The sequence below is a fragment of the Oenanthe melanoleuca genome, chromosome 12 (assembly GCF_029582105.1).
Source record: "Oenanthe melanoleuca isolate GR-GAL-2019-014 chromosome 12, OMel1.0, whole genome shotgun sequence".
NCBI classification, from domain to species: domain Eukaryota; kingdom Metazoa; phylum Chordata; class Aves; order Passeriformes; family Muscicapidae; genus Oenanthe; species Oenanthe melanoleuca.
The window spans coordinates 13,496,871-13,514,998 of NC_079346.1; the positions used below are offsets into that span (position 1 = coordinate 13,496,871).

Here is an 18,128-nt window from a genome sequence, read left to right on the forward strand (position 1 = left end):
ATATTATTTTTGGTCAAGCTATACATTTGACTGAAGGGTAAATGTAGTTTCTGTGCCAGGAAACTGAGAGCTTCCTTCAAACACCATCATTGACATGATTTGCTAAGAGTCCTTCTATAACTTACCCATTAATTAATTGCATTTTCATTTGCTTTTAAAAGTCTTGTCAGAAACTGGGAATAGTATCTAGAAGTGTTTGCCAACCAAACATGATGGTATATCAATGTTTCTTTGTTATAAGCTATAAGCTGAGCAGTGAAAATCATCTGTCTACTGCAATAAAAATGTGGATTTGTGTCTGCTGTAAAAAAAAAAAAAAAAAACAAAACCAACCTAAAAATCTCCCAACAACTTACCCTTCCCAGCTGATTTGGATATCCAGCTCCTTATGTCAAGAACTTTTATCTGAACCGCAGGCAGCTCAGGATCTTAATGAAAATTAGCAGGTCAAGCCAAACATGCCAAGTGTCTTTCCTGTTTCCTCATATGTGGCCTAATTAAGCAAATGGGAACTCTCCCAATGGTGCCAATATAAAAAAAAAAGTAAAACCAGCAGAGTCCAAACCAAAAGGAGATCTATTTCTTCCATGTAGGACATCAGTCTTCCTCTCTGCTTAGCCTACACTGCATTTAGGCCAAGTGCAGGCCTTGATGAATTTAGTTTTTGATCTGTCTCACAGATAAGGAATCCTGAAGGGCAAGTCACCTGTCTGAAGTCCTAAAGAAAGTGGCCACCTTAAAAACCAGTCCATTAGCCTCCTCCTTCCCTCTTGCTGTAGCAATTAACTCACTCTGTTTGTCCATGGGTGGTAGTTTGCAGCTGGGCCCATGGGTGCTTTGATGCATTGCTGTCGTGACAACCCTGATGAAAGAGAGAATTCCTGTGCTCTGGATAGGATTTTCACAGAAGAGAGAACTGCCTGTTCACACAGATAAGGAAATCCAAAGCTTTTGATATGCAGAGGGGGAGCAGAAGCTCCAAAAAGTTACTGGCCTCTAGCTGTGGTTGGAGAAGGATGGCCATGAGCCCCAGATCAGTGCAGCTGAAGTGTCTGACACAGGTTTGTGTGGGGCACGGGCACCTCCAAGGTGGTCAGGCTTCCCTGTAGCAGGAGAAAGTAGTTCAGTGGTCCTACTGAGAGAATCCCTGCTTGGAAGGCCCTGAGGCTCAGGGGGACACAGGTCTTCTAAGAACTGTGGGTCTTCAAGCTTATCCTCTGTCTCCATGGGTGCAGCAAGCACTCTTTAAAATTCTACAGCAAAACCACACTGTGGTCTGTGTTCCCTGTCCAAGTGTGGGTTCCTCCTGATCTCCTCATGTGAAGGTGGTTTACTGCCTCAACTCAAAGTTTATCTTGCATCCTTAACTGGGAATATGTATCCAGGAGGCTGCACCTTGCAGAGACCCTGGCTGGCTCTTGGGCACAACAGCTCCAGACTGCAGTGACTTGCACAAGCTCATCCTTTAATCCTAGTGTGACCCACCTTCCTGCCTTCCACAAATAGAGCACAAGCTGCAGTTCTGAAAACCTTTCCTATATTTCACTATCATCTTGTTGCAAGTCATTTCTTTTTCTACACAATTCTTTCAGCTTGTGTCTCAGTTGAAAGCTGAATTATTTAGTTTATTTCACACCAATACAGCAACTTTGCTTTAAGCTTGTACATGGCATTTTACTGACTCTAAGTGAGCAGTAGCTGCAGTGGCACGAAAATGCAATGGCAATAAGTTCATTTTGTAGTATGTTCAGAGAAACTTACTTGAATTGAAAACCCTATCAGAAAAATGTAGTTTGACTAACAGGCAGCAAGCAAGACCAGTGAAGTTCAGTTTATGTTCAAACCCAGAATTATTCCAGAGCTTTGAGTTTGTAAATGGAGTGGAACAGAGAAAATTCAGAGATGTTTACTAGAAGCCAACAATAACTCTATTAGACAAATATTAATGCTTTGTAAAACAACTGAATTTAGAATAGAAAGGGAATAGAATATTTCAATTGTACCACAAGGCATTTAATATTAAATCTTTCTGTGCACTTTGAGACAATTTGTCTTCTTCCTCTTTTCTGAGTTTAGAAATATTTGGAAAAGCTCTAGTAAATTGTGCTAGAAATAAAAGTGAAATAAAACCCGTTTCCCTTTTTAGTTTTAAAGGGTAAACAGAAGAGAACATAATGATGCAACTTGATCCTGAAATAATTAAATTTCACCAACATTTTACAATGTCAAAACTTTTTTTCTGCGAAGTGCTCATGCTCCCCATTTCCAGTTTTGTTTCAAGAACCAGCAAAAAAACCCTTGTCCTTAAGCGTGGGGCGCAAACATTCAGCACCTGCAATACTTCACTTAATCCTAGGCTGGCTTGCTAGCAGAGGGAACACATCAGGCATAACAGTTACATTTTCATATGTGATTTCATCCTGCCATTAAATGCTCAGTAAATCAAATATTTTCCTCACAGTCAGAAGCAAAGGACCAGTGGGTACCCCCTCAGTTTGAAAGGGAGTGGGAAGGACAGACAGACCTGACGTGACCTACAGGAGCCTGCAGTCTTTCCTGAGCAGGACACTCCCTGTGCTCTGCTGCTTTCCTGCTGTTTCCTGCTGCATCCTGGAGAAGCCAAAGCACAGAAGGACCACAGCAGGACACATGGCATGTGCTAACACAGCTGGAAGTCCTGGCCACGCCCTGCTGGTGGGTAAGGTTCCCCCTGATCGCCTGCAACAAGGCAGGATGAGAACCGAAGTTTTAATAGCTCTGGTTGTGTTTGGCTGGGGAGTCCTGTACCACCAAGAGGCTATTCTGGAGACTTCCCCTCCCTGCATTCAAAAAATGTGAGAAAATGCATAATATCCTCGGTTATTCAAGTCCCCTGCTCCAAGGGACACTCAGACAGACTTTTAGGCTGCTTTTATTACTTCCTGACAGAGGAGGGAGCTGTCAGCTCAGCATTGAGCTTTTCAGCAGGCAGAGGTGCCCACCTGGGAGCTGGCTAAGCTGTCTGTGCAGCCCATTTGAAGGGACGTGCTCAGCTTGATGTGTAGGAGATGGAGCTAATTTGGAAGTGATTAAATCTTCTGCTTTAAGTGCATGTATGGAGTGTTTGTATCCCTGTAAATGAAAACCACAATCATGAGTCTGCAGGGACAGTGGGAGCAGTGGGCCTGAGAACCTGCTCAGAGGTGGAACATTTGGCAGTGGGAGCTTGCAGTTTTTGCTGCTGTAGCAGTGTCCCCCTCCGTTGTACCAACAGTCTCAGGAAACTGGACAACACCTCCCTGCCAGTGTCAAGAGCCAGAGCACCCTCCTCTGTGCCACAGCAATGCAAGCAGCCCTTTTATCTGGGAGACCTGCCAGGCAGCAGAAACAGGCAAGGAAACAGCTATGTTAAACTGGTCTGAGGTTGACTCAAGCCAACACAGACTGGTCTGAAGTGGAATAACAAGCTGATTCTATCTCCTGTTTCTCCTGGTACAACCCATCAGCAGCCTTCCTGCCTCAGCCAGTGGCAGTGTTGTGAGGTATTGGCTTAATTACAACCCTGAAATAAAAAGAATTTCTTTATTAGATATTGCTTTACAACTGCATCAGTCATCTTCTGTCCAGCTGCTGGTGGCAGAGCTCCAAGTGGACTGAATGAGGCTGGTTTGGCAGGTATGTGGAGTGGTGGTGGTTGGAGTGTGCAGCTGGGCAGAACAGGGTTGAGTCAGAAGCTCCCAGTGACGTTGCTAAATTCAGTTTGCCACAAAGATCTTTTTCTCCTTCATGCTGGAGCTGTCTTTATGCAGTCTTTCTGCCTTCAGAAATGTGCTCAGCCCCAGTTTCTGCGAGTCACACACGTTCATTTGTTTGTCGTTGGAAAAAGGGGAGTGAGAAAATGCGGTGTCTGTGTTACATGTTTGGGGGCTGGTTTCCACCGTGCTTGTCCTCTGGCAGCAGTTAGGTGACAAAGATTGAAAGCATGTCTTCCCACCCAGGGTATTGTCCTTTATTTCTCAAGCCACAGAGATAATCCCTGTCAGATGACTCCATTTTAAATTGTAGTGAGACCCTGAACTGATGATTTAGGAGCATGCACTCTCTTTGTTGTGGTTCTGGGTTTGGTGTGTTGCTCTGTGCCCAAGAAAGATGGATTGTTACTCAGCCAAGGCTAAATGTGGAGGTAATACCAAACGCTGTATGAAATGGAATCTCTTCCCAGCCCTAGTCAGCCCTCCAGTCCCAAATTCTTCTTTCCTCTGGGAACTGGTGCAAGAAACCAGAAGCCTTTCCTCTGCCTCAGTTGAACACACCAGCATCAGCTTAATGTTAATGTTCTCATCTGGTCTGGATTAATGGCAAACCTTGTGTGTCATGTACAGCAGAGACTGACTCACATCAGCTCACTTGATCACTTATTCCAGGAAAAATAACACTCAAATTTGCCAGAGAACTGTCCCTGACACACTGAAATATTTGTGAATTCAAAGCTTTTGCAACTCAGAATGACAGTTTCTGGACATTTTCTTCTAAAACGGTTCATACTGAAATGTGGGGATTGTACAAAAAGTCTTGACAGACTTCAATTTGAGAAGAGTTTAAAACTGATCACTTGGACCAACACTAGGCTTTGTTCCAGGTAACTCAGCTCAGACTAACGTAGAGTTGCACAAAAACCTCCCAAGGAAAAACCAAGGCATAAACTTGGGATTTAATGTCTCAATTTCATGGGGAGGTTTTTATAACAATATTTTAGCCTCAGTAACCCAGGAAAGGGCTGTATCTATCTGGGAAAATATGGCTTTTCTCAGTGACAGACTTGATATAGTCCTTTCACGTTGGGTATTTTTTTTCCTTTTTTTTTTTTTTTTTTTTGGACAAGAGGCAAAAGTTACAGAGGAAACTGCACAGGCATGAATATGGAAGGAGCAGAGGTTTCATAATGAAATGGAAAAAAAGGCTTGCTTTTGGGCTTTTGAGTTTTGGCACAAGCTGCTGTGGCCTCCCCAGCTTCTGCTCAGTGTTGCATTTCTTTACAAAAATAGGGCCTTTGCTGGTACTGGAGTAAACAGAGGAAAACATAGGGGAAATGCACTGGATAAGGGGGAGCAAACTGGGTGTGACATGTGGTGGATGGCTCTGAGCTAACAGCTACAGCTGAGTACCTCCTTTTAATTTACTTAGTAAGGCCATATCCCAAGGCTGGAGACCCTCCTGTGCTCTCAAAGTGATTCTGTAAGGGCTGCTCAGACGTGGCTGACTGATTGTTGACTGGCAGCACGACCAGATCCACCTCATAAGCTTCTAAAATCTTGGGAAATTGATGTACCTGCAAAAACAACAACAACAAAAATCAAAATATGCAAAGCTGAGCCTATGGCTGTGACACTTGGCGGAGAGAAAGGCGGTCCCACTGAGGTGGAATAATGTCAGAAATCACCTGTGTTTAACAGCTTTATAAATGGTGTGTCCACTACAACATGAAGTAGTAGGAGAAGAAAGGAAAATATGAGAGTATTAATAATCAGGGTTTCTGAAAGCCCTTTTGGAAGACTTCACCCTCCTCAGATTTACAGCAGCTCCTCACGGGTGTTCTGTAGTTAGAAGAATCTCATGAAGTATTTTTGCAAGACAGTTGTTTTTTTTGTTTTTTTTTTTTTTTTTGCCAGAAAGGAGATGAAAATCTTTTACCAAAAATGTCTTTTGACTTTGAATTTGGAGTTGCTGTCGCAATGTAATTCTTTAGAGAGTTGCCAGAGAGGTTTTAAAAAGCTCTATTTATATATGTGCATTCAAAACAGGAGTACAACATGGCTATAAGAAATTAATTTTCTGGTTTTGAAGCTAGCAATTAAGATTGGAACAAATGTTCCTGCTGCAGTCACTGTTGTAAAACTAAAGGAGAACCATTGACGTGAAAGCTCTGTTGGTGTCATTACCGCTGGGCTGCGTTGCTTTGTGGAGTGTCAGACTCTGGTTAGAATGACATTGTGTAAGGCTCTTAAAATCCTTCTGAGATCCCTGAAGCCTGTTAGGGGATCCCTCATTAAAAATTCTGGAAGACAGTCTAAATTGTCACTTGCTGTAGAGAATGAGCTTGTTGACAAGTCCACATTAAACCCAGCACTTTTTGTGAGCACGGTTTGCAAACCCAGAGAGACAAAGCGTGGTGTTTTCCTGATTCCCTTCTAGGTTCTGTCTGGGTGGAAAATGGAAAAACACTCTGGGTAAGCTATCTCATGTTTTCAGCAAGAAAAACACCCTAAACTTAATTTAGACTTCATGTACAAGAGAGGAGGTTAAAAAAAGACAGGAAGGCCTGGTTTGTTGATGTGTATTCTTCTGTAGCTCAAAGACAATGGAAGATAATCCTCAGGGTAAAGAAGGAAGTACACAGCTGCTGCTAAGGCAATGCAAGTTGAAGGTGTGCCACAGGAGGAGAAATAAGAGAATATTTCAGAGCAAATGTCCCTATAAAATACATTTTTCACCAGGAAAAGGTGTGGATAGCCCCGTGCTTTGTGTATATGTGACACACTGCAGTAGGAGGTAACAATATTCCCAGCATGGGCAAAGGGAGATGCTGTCCTCTGGATCAAACACAGGTGTCTGTGAGAAGCATTGCTACCAATGTAAGAACAGATCCTTCTGAGCACTGGCCCCTGCCTGGCACCTCAGGAGGAATTTGGCCAGACCTGTTTGGTCGTGAGTCAAAGCTGCACATGCAAGTTCCAAGTGACTGGGGCTATAAACAGCTTAAAATTATTTTCAGGGGAGTCCAAAGATGAATAATGCATCTCTTCAGGCTTGTAAGTGATCTTTTATTCACAGAAAATCAAAGCAATGTACAAATGTGGTTGCTGGCCTTGGGGACCAGAGTCTGAATGACTCCTTGTCATTCACAGTAGCTACCAGAGGTGGTGTGACATCTGAAAGGAAGAGATGAAAGCTTCATTGCAATTTGTTAAATTAAAAAACACCTCAGTATCTTGCTAAATAGCTGGTAATCAGAGATGCAGAACTCCAATCTGCTGTTTAGGGCTTTGATAGCAAAAAGAGGAGCTCAGAGGCTACAACCTACCAAAGTTTTTCTTCCATAACTATTTGGAAGTTTGCTTGCAGTATCCATGGAAATTCCCCATGACTTGTCCTGCTATTCTGTGTCTTGGCATTATTGAGTGTTTTGCCTATCCCTGCCATCCATTCTGTTTGGTTTTGTTTTAGCCACTGGCTCATACAAACACCCAGGTTTGTGTGGTTCAGGACTGGGATCTGAATACAAGATGAGAATCTAAATTTGACCCTTCTGTTTTCCTAAGGCAGGAGGTAGGAAAGGTTATGTGTCTGTGTGAAAAGTTCCTACATAACTTAAAAACTGCACTTAATTATGAGACCATTTTTGCTAATAGATCCTGGGGGGAAATAGTTTGCTATTTAGCATTTGTGAACTAAATAGACAGTTAAGCATAAGAATAATTTCCATATTTCTTAACACTTTTTAACTTTGTCTGAAAAGATGTGCTTGCCTTTTCTTACTCTAACACTGAAAACTTTATTCCTGTCATGAGAAAGAAACATTCCTTTCCTGCAATGGGAAATGAATGTAAATCTGAGGGCAAACCAATGGATCAATATTTAATCCTTCAGTGCATCTCCTCTTTTGTGTTAGCAGAGGCATCAAAAGGTCAAGGGCTGAAGTGCTGCTGAGTTCTTCATGCTGTTTGCCTTTCACAGGCCTGGCCCTTATGGGATGCCAGGTTGTATGTGGGCTTTTCTTTCATCTCACCTTGAGGTTTTCCCATCAACAGCAGCTGCATTTCAACAAATTAACAATCTCTTAGAAAATGTATCAGTTGTACCAGAAGCTCCACATTGGCAAATATTAGAAGTTTATGTGTCAGTACTGGGTGCTTAGAAGTGGAATCCATTATGCAGAGGGGTAAACTCGTGCTGTCTTGTGTAGTCTTTGTGAATGATTCCCAGAGACCTCCCTGCTCCCAGCACCCTTAACCCTGTGCTTAGGGAGGCCAGTGGCCAAAAGTTTACTGACTTAAATGAGCCACACCCTGGTCCTGGTTCACTGGGCCAAGCAGCACCCAAACAGCCCTTTGTGTCCTCCCTCTGCCCACACAGCCCAGACATGCCCTCTGCCAGCACAGTCCCTGCCCTCTACAGTGTCTTTCCTCTGGAGAGGACCTACCAGGTGAGCATTTCCATGTGCCTGTGCTGCCTTACTTACAGTTTTCCCCACAAGTGATAGTCTCCTTTGGTTGCAAGGAGCAGAGTGCCAGTCTTAGTTCATCAACAATAATGCACAGTTGCTGTTATGGGCGTCCAGGAAGGACTTGGGAGTGGAGCCTGTCTGTGTCTCTGCTGATGGGAATTCCCCAGGGCTGTGTGAGCTATTCTGGCCTCTTGCCTGCCCCTCTAGGGAGGGTATTTCCATGCAGAGTTAGTCAGAGCCGTTTGTGTTTTGCCATGTTCCCAAGGTGATCAGTATCCTTATCACATCTGTTTGCTTACTGGGCACCTGAAGTGACCTTTGCAATGGTCAGCTCATGTTTTCCAGTAGGTAAAGGCAACTGAGAGAGGAAGGACAACAAACTATCTTGTCCTGGAACAGAGGATGGAGGGTGCAGCAGGTGTGAGCAGAACTGGAAAGCCAAGCACTGGGCCAAGGCTGAACTGAATATTCCAGCAGAGGTACCCTGCTGAGACAATGTAGAGTATTGCAGGAGTGCTGCCCTATTGAGCAGCATTTCTCCCTGCTAATGCTGGGATGAACCTAGAGTTCCTCTACAGAGAGGCTAAAGTAGAGGAGAAATGTTGGCTGGAGGTTGAGAGGTGGGGTAGCTTGCCCACATCTGCTTCTGCTCACAACCCACCTCTACTTCTGACTGCCACTTAGAGAGAATTCAAATGAGAATGGGGTGATCTGCATCCCCTGTTAGAGATGTGAGGGGCCAAGGACCCAAACAAATCTGCTGTGAGCAGGTGCCTGCCATACCCTGACACACAGGGCCCTGCTGGAGAGCACATTTTACATTCTTCTGCCTCACCTCTCTCAATGTACTGGTTCAGAGTGAAGGCATGAAGCTGTTAAATGAGACCCAAATTTTAGTGTTTGCTGTTGTAATGGAGAAACATATGCATTATGTACGAAATGTGTGCAGATTTAAAGAACTTTAAGGCTGGAGGAAGGAGAAGTGTCTGATGGCCAGAGCTGGCAGCTACAGGGCTTTTGAGTTCTGTTCCTCTTCTTGCCAGTGATTCACTGCATAGCTTCAGGCAAGACATGTAACCAAGCTGGAATATTTTCTTCCAGCTGCAAAAGAGTTATAATGCCAAATACAAGGAGGACCTCTGAGGTTTAACTAATTTCAATTTATGGAAAGCTTAGAGATCCTCGCTAAGAAGATGTTGGAGAAAGGCAAGTATTGAAGTATTGCAGTATTTCCCACTGGTGTTCATAAATGACCACACTGGTCAAAAGCAGTGGCTGGGCTCCCTCTGCAAACAAAAAAGAAATATCAGCCCCAGTGAAGGGGGTTGGGATGTAGGGAAATGGATGTGAAACCACAGCAGGAGAGGCCGCAGCAAACTCCACTGCTCCTTGTTGCTGCATCTGGAGGTGGTTCATGGAACAATGTAGAGAAAACTTTCCTTGCTGAGAGGGTTGGAGAGGCTGAAGAAAGTTCAGAGGTGTGAATGTTGCTTCTTAGCGCTCCTGGTGCTCCCATTGTTGGGCAGTGCTGTCTGAGATGTCTGGCTGCTTTTCCATCCAGCCAGTGGGAAAGGTCAAGCACAGGCAGAAGCCAAGATGTTTGTGCAAGGTCGCAACCACCCCAGCGATGGAAGCTGCGAGCAGCTGTTCAGAACCCTCTCTGGGTTTGTTGGGAAGCGCTTGGGCGCAGTCTCTAAGTGGCAATGGCTCTGCCCACTGCCCCGACCGGCCGGGCCGTGTGGCCAGGGCCGTGACGTTCGGCGGTGCAGGGTGGCACCTGCTCGTCCAGCGCCCGAGGGAAGGGCCGCATTCACCGGGGGCTCGGGCTGCTGGGGAGCCTGAGCTTGGCTCAGCCGGCAGGGATGTGCGCCGGGATGCCGCAGCCCCAGCAGGGTGTAGGACACCGCCTGTTCAGCGTTCAGCGGTGCTATGGAGGGTGCCCGGGGAGAGGAGGGGAAAGGAGAGGCCGCTGCCTTGCTGCAGGGGTCTGGGAGCACTGCGTCCACAGCCCTCCTGCTCGGTGCAAGGTGGGGCTCCCAGGCCGCAGGGCTGGGCAGCCGGGGAGGCGCTGGGAAGGGTCGGGAAAGAGCCGGGAGCTGTGTGGAACCCCGTGGAGCCCTGGGGAGGACTCGAACACGTAGCCACCCTGAGGCCGGGCCGGGCCGCCAGGGGGCGCTCTCCCCAAGGGGCGCTCCGCGGCCCCGCAGGGACGCGCAAACCCTCGGGGTGTCCCGGCCCCGCCCCTGCCGGAAGCCCCGCCCACCCCGCCATGGTACCGCGACCCCGCCCATCCCTCCGGTCCCGCCCCCCGGCCCCGCGCGCAGCCGCCCCCTGGCGGCGGGGCGGGGCGGCGCCGGGATCGGTGCGGGCCGGCCGCACCGGGAGCCCCGGTGAGAGCGCGGGGGGTGCCGGGGGGCCCCACCCGGCAATGCGGCGGGGGCGGCTCTGCGGGGATCCGCGGGGCCCGGCAGGCAGCGCCGCGCCGATCCGGTCCCCTCAGGCCGCGGCCTGCTTGGAGCCGGAGGGCGCCGGCCGGGTCCCGCAGCGCTCCGGCGGTGGGCACGCCGGTGGCCGGGGCTGCACCGGTGCCGGTGCGAAGAGGGCTGCCTGCGGGCAGGCGGGGCCCGGGGCTGCGTCTGCCGGCAGGCAGGCCGGACTGCGGGACCGCTCGGGGCAGACCCCCACCCTCCGCCCGGCACCGGTACCGGGAGGGTCGGCATCCCGGGCAGAAAGGGGAGGTGACATCCCCGGCCCGTGAGAAGGGCTAGGGGAACCGGCAGTGCCTGGCAGTGCCGCCGGGGAACGAGCCACGGGAACCGGGAAGAACAGCCAAAAATACCCGGCTCTCCTCTGGGGCGGCTGCCATCGGGGCCCTGGGGCTGGGCGTGGGGCTGGCAGCTCGGGGAAATCACCGGAGCCGTGATTGGAAATGCCGGGTCTCTGTTGGTTACAGGGAGGAGCTGAGGCGCTGCGGGAGCGGCTGTGTCCCTCCGGGAGCTCTGCTGCCCGGGCACCCGGGAGCTGCTCCGGCTGCGGCTCAGCTGTCCCCGGGGACGGCCGGGCTGGGCACACCAGCAGAGACAGGACGTCGTCCTATTTCAGCGTTTCTTTCCCATTTCCACGTTTCTTGGTGCCCGTGCATTCAGCCGCAGAGTTTTGGGAAGAAATCTTGGCCTGCGTGGTCCTGCAGGACGAGGTTCTCCTCGGGACACCCCGCCTTTGGGGAGCAGGTCTGAGGTTACCAGACCTGGTCATCTTTTTGACTGCTCTGCCACAGCTGTTTTGCTTTTGGTCGCGTGAGTTTCAGAGGAAGCAATGATACTTATTTTTTCCTGCTGCAGCACCACAGATCCTGCACCCCTGTGGATCAGATGTCTTGAAGCGTTTCTGGGCTGAGCTGGTTTTTCAGGTGAGTGGGGTCACGGTGTGAGATGGTGCCTGGCCCAGGTGCGTGGTCCCAGTTTGGGCTCAGCAGGGCTTGGTTTTGCCATGTATCTGCTTGCCAGGCTCAAGCAGAGTGGAGCTGCCTGTGCTTCCTATCAGGATGTGGCTTTTCTCTTGTAAAGCTGGGTGAACAGGCAGCAGCCTCAGTGAACTTTGTGGGCAAAGTGTATTTATGATACAGAGGTAAAGGTGGATTGTTTACTTCAACACTCACTTCCAAACCTGCCTTCTGTGAAAGTCCCAGGGGAGCATCGCAACCGTTCCCTATGTGACCAGAGCTGTGTTTCAAGGGGGTGTAAAACACAAACAACTCTTCTGAAAGGGTTTGGGTTGCAACTCCCCAGAGTGGTTGCCCTTGGTGGGTGGAAACAAGCGGGAGGCATTCACCAGGCTGCTGTGTCTCACAGTCAGCACAAGAGAAAAGATGCCAAACAAAACAGGAAGCCTTTGTTGAAGTCATGAAAACTCTTTTAGTTTAAAAAAAAGCCATCTAAAAGGAATACCAGTAATTCATTGTACCTGAGTATGTTGGGAATGCTTTTTCTAGCTGGGTCTTCAGCTTCCTCTGAGCCTCTGGGTGCTTGGATTTGGATCTGAGCTGGTGTGGTCCTCATTTGGGTCATTGCAGGAAGGTTTGGGCTTCTAGATATATTGACAAAGGGGTTGCCCTGGTTAGAGTGGGCCTGATAGCCATAAATGATAAATTCTTCTTTTATGGTTCCCTGGTCTTTAGCCCAGTGCTGTGTATCTAATAGCTGTTGCATGATGCAGGCACTCAGGGTGGTTTTTGGGCTCTCCTGGATGCAAAACTGGATTTGAACAGTTTTGAGGAGATGGAGATAATGCCCCTCTGTCCTCCCTTCAAAACCACCTCATTCCCAAGTGGCTCTGAAGCAATATAATTTGTACCTGGTGACCAATTGGAACAGGCTGATGCAATGTGGCACTAATATACAGGAGGCTTCTGGGGGGTTTCCACTTTGTTATGCTTTACACATAAGAAGAATTGGATGAGAGTGCATTTTGCTGCAAATAAATCACTTTAGAAAGCAGTTTTTTGCCCAAGTGGTAGCTTGAATGGCCTCCTTTTTCTTCTCTGCTCTTGCTACCAGTGCCTCAGGAGCTGTGGCGCACCAGGGGTCCATCATGACTGACTGGGTGCTGCTGGGGCTGATCGCAGCGCTGGTCGTGCTGCTGCTGCTCACCGTCTTCGGTTTCGTCGTCTACTCGGGGCTGTTCACCGAGGTGGTTGTGAGTGCTGGCTCCCCCCCTGTCGGCAACATGACACTGGCCTACAAGTTCAGGGTGGGCCCGTATGGAGAATCCGGGCAGCTCTTCACGGATGGCTGCAGCATCTCCTCGAAGCTCTGCTCCATCGGCGTGTACTATGACAACCCTCACACGGTAAGGTGTGCTCGGTGAGGCCAGCAGGCTCTCGTGGTTCCCACCTTGGGATGCTCTCTCATTGTGTTTCAGACACGTGCAGCTCTTCCTCTGTAGGTGAGCACTGGGGTCCACAAGGTCTCCCAGATCTACAGAGGACTTGTGTGGGGAAAAGCACCTAAAAGCGGATGGGGTTTTGCATAATCCTGACTGAAGGGCACTGGGCAAGCAAAGATGGTATCTTCTGATACCCTGCTCAGCAGAGGCTATCAGCAGGGTAACAGAGCTAGTTATGGAACAGAAAGCAGTGTTCATGACCCCAGGGTGAAGTATTCCTTGGCATATTCCCTGGAACTGCAGCTAAGGCTCCTTCTGGACTTGCAGCTCTGTGGTTGAAGGCAGATGGTCTCTTCTCGAAAGCTCGGTCTGTTCTCATGCATACTCCTTCTCTTGTTTCTAGTGCTCTGATGTGTTTCTGAGCTTCCCTGTAGGTCTTCCATCCCCTGAGAGTTCTTACTGAAACCTCAGGTGCTGCGTTCTGAGGGCTCCTGTCTGATGAAACAGTTGCTCCATGATGCTCCTTGGGCTGAGAGGTGAGCAGAAAGCACGCTGCCTGATGGCTGCTAGCCAGAGCCCAGCACTCCATGTGAACAAACAAAGGCAGGGAACAAACAAAAGTGCATCAGAACTTGCTGGGGGCGTGGAACCTGGCTGCTGATGCTGAATGACTCTGGGGTTTCAAAATAATGGCATGTGGGTATTTGTCTGGGGCAGACAGCCTGGCTCCCCAGTAATTCTGCTGTTGCTAGTGTGACCGTGGAGGAATCCATGGGGAGGAGGGATAAAAGAGTGGCCAGCAGCTGTGCATGTGTGCTTGGGCTCATTTGTTGGGGGCTGGTGCAGGGCACAGTTCTTAGGCTGATAGCTCTCACCCAGTGCTTCTGCTCTGGGGGTGTTTGGTCCTCTTTTAGAAACCTTATTTTGTTGCTTGCAAGATGGTTCTCCTGAGGATTAGACCTGCTTCGAGGGAAGAACTTGCCCATGAAAACATACTGCTGAGTGAGCTGTGACAGAAGGATACTGGAGATGAGAAAGCACTGAGCTTGACTGTGCACAGAGGAGCCTGGTGTGTTCAGCCACCTTGTGTCCTTGTATCCTGTGATGCCCTGACTTATCTCTACCTACCTGGATCGCAAGAGCCAGAGAAGACACTGTGGTGCACCTTCTTGGCCTGGGAAGGGTGATGGCAAGGATGACTTCTCTCCTTAGGATGAGCTGGGCAGAGGCAGGGTTTGACTAGGCATACTTGAGACGTTTTTGTCTGGAGGAATTGTGATTGGAGAAGAGCCATGATGCCCATGTGGTCAGTGTGGCCCATTTCACTGCCACTAATTTGTATCCTTGTCTTGAGGGCCTCACCCGGAGCTGAGAATCCTGATGCTGCTGCTTGCTTTGCCATGGTCTCCAGGCACAGAACAAGCAGTCAATGCTGTGGGAAGGACTCGGTGTCTATTTCCAGTGCTGTCCTGCTCCAGGGATGTGATGTGCATGTGCCTGTGGTTGCCCTTTCAACTAACATTGTATCAAGGGTGTTCTGTCTTGGCTCTTTGTTTGCAGAGCCTGTACTGCTGAGGTCCACAAATACTGATAAGGGTGTATGATGTAACTCCTGCCCTGGCTGGCACAGGGAATGCCTTCCCTGGTAGCACCAGGTGAGGCTAGGAAGGAGTAACTTTGACCTGGCCCTGAAAATTTGGGCTGTCAGTGCACCATCAAACTGCCTCCCCTTCCAGGTCTTGTCTTTTTGGTTTTTTTTTCCTATTCCTGCACCTGCTGCATTTCTGCCTTCACCCTGTGGCTGGAGAAGGCACTGGGGCCGCAGGCCTTGTGGTCATCCAGGGTTTTGGAAGCCAACTATTCCTCTTTGTGGCAAGAGTCTAACCTGCCCTCCAAGGCTTGGCAGGCAGCCCCACGGACCTTGCCCTTCTCTGGGGTGGCTGCCTTTGCTCATGACATTGAGCAGGGGACATTGGCCTGAGCCTCCTGTGTCTGTAGCCACTGTGATTGCTGGGGCACAGAGGGGCTGTGCAGGATATAGCTGCAGTGCCTGCATAGTGACAGGAGCCTCCTCTCACCTGCCATCCATGAGCAGTGTCAGACCTGATCTGCTGGAGCAGCTGGAGTGCTGGTGGGACCTTCCATGGGCTTATCTGTGGCTCCTGAAGGGATCCCCACATAGATCCACATCTCACCAACAGGCAGGTCAGGCCAGGCAGGGTGCTGGGAGTGAGAATGTGTTTGGGCAGGTGGTTCTCTTGCCTCTGGGCAGGTGAAGAAAGGGCCAGCTGTGGCTTGGTCTCTTGGCTGGAGATTGCAGTGCTCATACCTTATGTGCTGGCTCAGGCGCAGAGCACCCCAGTATCCCGTGAGGCTCCCTGTGTGCTCATATCCACTGAGCCATGATGGTATGGGAGATGGTGTGTGCTGCTGGCTCCTCATTCCTGGAGGTTCTACAGCATGGGACTGGTCACCCAGGCTGCCTTTCCCCTGAGGGGAAGAAATTATTTCCTTCTCTTCCTCCTCATTCTCAGTGCTCTCCTGACCTCGGTGGAGCACCCTTTGGCAGAGCTGGCCCGCCCAGAGCTGGCCACTTGCCACGGATGTTGACTTGTCTCCAAAAATAGACCTTTTGTCATCAGGCAGCAGAAGGTGCTGGCTACATCCTGCTGTGTCACAGGCGGAGCACTGGAGAGCTCTGGCCAGACAGCCATCCCCAGCCGTGGCTCCTGGGGGTTTGGTGCCCCTGACACTGGGACAGGAAGGGGCTGGTGGCCAGCAAGTGCCATGTGGCAATTACTCTGCTGGAGGACTCATGGTCAGAGGAAGCTCTGACTAGGAGAAAGGATGGGATTGCTGAGCTGGAGAGCAGCAGCTGTATGCTGCTCTTGGCTGGGAGTGGGGCTGGGGGTAGCCCCATGGCGTGTGGGCTGCCTCGGGGTCATGCCAGGCCTCAGGGCAGCCACTGCTGCCAGCATCTCTGGGCTCCCTGCTGACTCTTCCAACATTCACACAAGGATGCTCCCCCAGTGCTGCCAAAACCCTGCTAGCAATGTTTTATGTGTTTTAATGGACAAGATTAATATTAATTTCAACTTCTTGTTTGTTTGTTTGTTTGTTTGTTTGTTTTCCATTTTATTTAATATTTAGCAGCCCGGAGGACTTCTCCCTTGTTTTCCCACCTCTGGCAGGAACAAAAGTAACTCCTCAGCAAGGACTGGATGTGGTGGGTGGGTTTGTGCTTAGCTCCAGCGAAGCTCCTGCTCACATATAGCTGCAGGCACAAGCCAGGGCCTTTTGCCTGCAGTCCAGTCCGTGTGCTCAGCCACAGGCCTGTGCCAAAGTGTTGGGTGGTAAGGCCAAAATACTCTGTGAACGCATAAATAGGTTTTGTTCCAACTGGCAAAGCTGATTGATAGGTTAAGTAATAATTTCCAGAACTTCTTTGTCAGGATGCTTGGGGGACCAGAGGCTTTGATCAGCACCTGCCTACTTAAAAAGACAAATCTTTAGGGAAAAGCTGATTTTAAGTGGAGTCTTCCCTTTCCCTTTCCCTCTTTCCCTTTCTCTCTCCCATCTGCCTTGTTGCTGTCCTTGGAAAGATGTCTGTGGGACTACATGCTGTGAAAAGAAAAGGTAAACGGAGAAGGCAGGAAGCAAACATGCCTGGCCTAGCATTGTTGCCCACTCCAGCAGCTCTGCTCCTTCTGACAATTGCTCCGGGGCTGGGATTGAACTGTCTTTGCTCAGGACATAAATGGAGATTCAATGTTCAAAGGAATTTAATCTAGATTTCTGTATCTCCTTGTTTCATCTGGCTCTTTTCCCAGGGATGCCATTTACGGCTGCCTCTTGCTGTCTTTGGGGTGGATCTGCTTCTCCTTTCCTGCCCGGAGCGGTGATGGATGCTGGGCACAGCCCTGTCTGCAGCTCCCTCTTGCAGCACAGGAGGGCAAGAGCGAGCCACAAGATGTGTCCCAGCCTGATGGATGCTGCTCCACAGGCTGCTTTCTTTTTTCTATTCACATCTGCTTGTGTTCCCCTTCTGGAATGGTCCTGCTGTGCAACATCAAAAGGTGTTTAAGGGAAAGGCAGGGCAAGGAGTGGGGAGAGAGTGGTTGCACTGCAGGAGGAAGGTTTGGTGAGCTTCAGTACAGCAAAGTTAGGGAGCACAGATCTCCTTGTGGCGTGGCATGGGGATGGGAACCGATAAAACACTGGCCTTGGTGCATCCTCTCTCTGCTTCACATCACCCTGTGAGAGTTTTGTGACACCTTTGTGCCCTTACATTATAGCAGGGAAAATGGCTGGGTTGTCCAGCCCCCTCCCATGTTCTTGCCTAGGGCTGAGAGTAAGCTTGAACTGAAGTGGTGGGATTCTGTTGTAAACTAGAAATGAAAGTTGTGGCCTGGGTCAGCTTTGGTATGGAGATGGCTGGAGTCCTGTGGGCCATCACTGTGCTGGTGGCAGGGCTTTGACCACCTCCCTTGCTGGTCTGAGAGCCCTGCATCCCCTGTCTTAATGGGAACATGCTCAAATCTGTAAAGAGAGCATGTTTTAGGTTTTGTATGTTGTTGGGATTCAGGATAGAAATTAATATGGTTTTTCTTTGTGTTACTATAAACAGCTGGGTGACTGTGTGCAGGTCTTACCTGCCTCAGTTTCCCCACCCCAAACTGCCATACTGAGTGTGCCTACTTTGGAAGGGCCTGGCAGCCTCTGAAATTCTCTCCAGCTTAGTGCCAGTCGCCCATGGTGGTTGGTGGTGTGTGCACCAGGCTGCCAGGGGACTTCTTCAGGGGTTGGGGTGGGGTGGGGTGGGGTGGGGTGGAGGCAGACTGAGCAAGCTGTGATCCCATCTCTAAGCCCCCTCCCTGAGCTGCAGGGATGTCCTGCAGAAGCAGATGGCAGTGACCAGTTGTTGACAGAAATGTGCCTAATGCAGGATCAGGAGAGACACTTCCTGCAGTGACTGTCACCTGTAACAGGGGTTTAGCTCTCCTCGTTGCAAGTCCTTCCAAGGAGAGGAGCAGCACCTGCC

At 49.5% G+C, this 18,128-nt stretch overlaps 1 protein-coding gene across 4 annotated transcripts in view; it reads left to right on the forward strand.

Annotated features, from left to right (window-relative positions):
- TEX264 (testis expressed 264, ER-phagy receptor) overlaps positions 1-18,128 on the forward strand; it is a 51,582-nt gene that overhangs the window by 1,265 nt on the left and 32,189 nt on the right. For 2 of the 4 annotated variants that reach the window (XM_056501490.1, XM_056501488.1), the window contains 3 exons: positions 2,462-2,698; positions 11,545-11,612; positions 12,760-13,051. In XM_056501490.1, coding sequence (XP_056357465.1) covers positions 12,794-13,051 — 258 coding nt within the window. In that variant the 5' untranslated portion in view covers positions 2,462-2,698; positions 11,545-11,612; positions 12,760-12,793. Of the gene's footprint in view, positions 1-2,461; positions 2,699-10,503; positions 10,594-11,161; positions 11,434-11,544; positions 11,613-12,759; positions 13,052-18,128 lie in introns of those variants that run through there. The other 2 variants (XM_056501487.1, XM_056501489.1) reach the window with 2 other exon arrangements.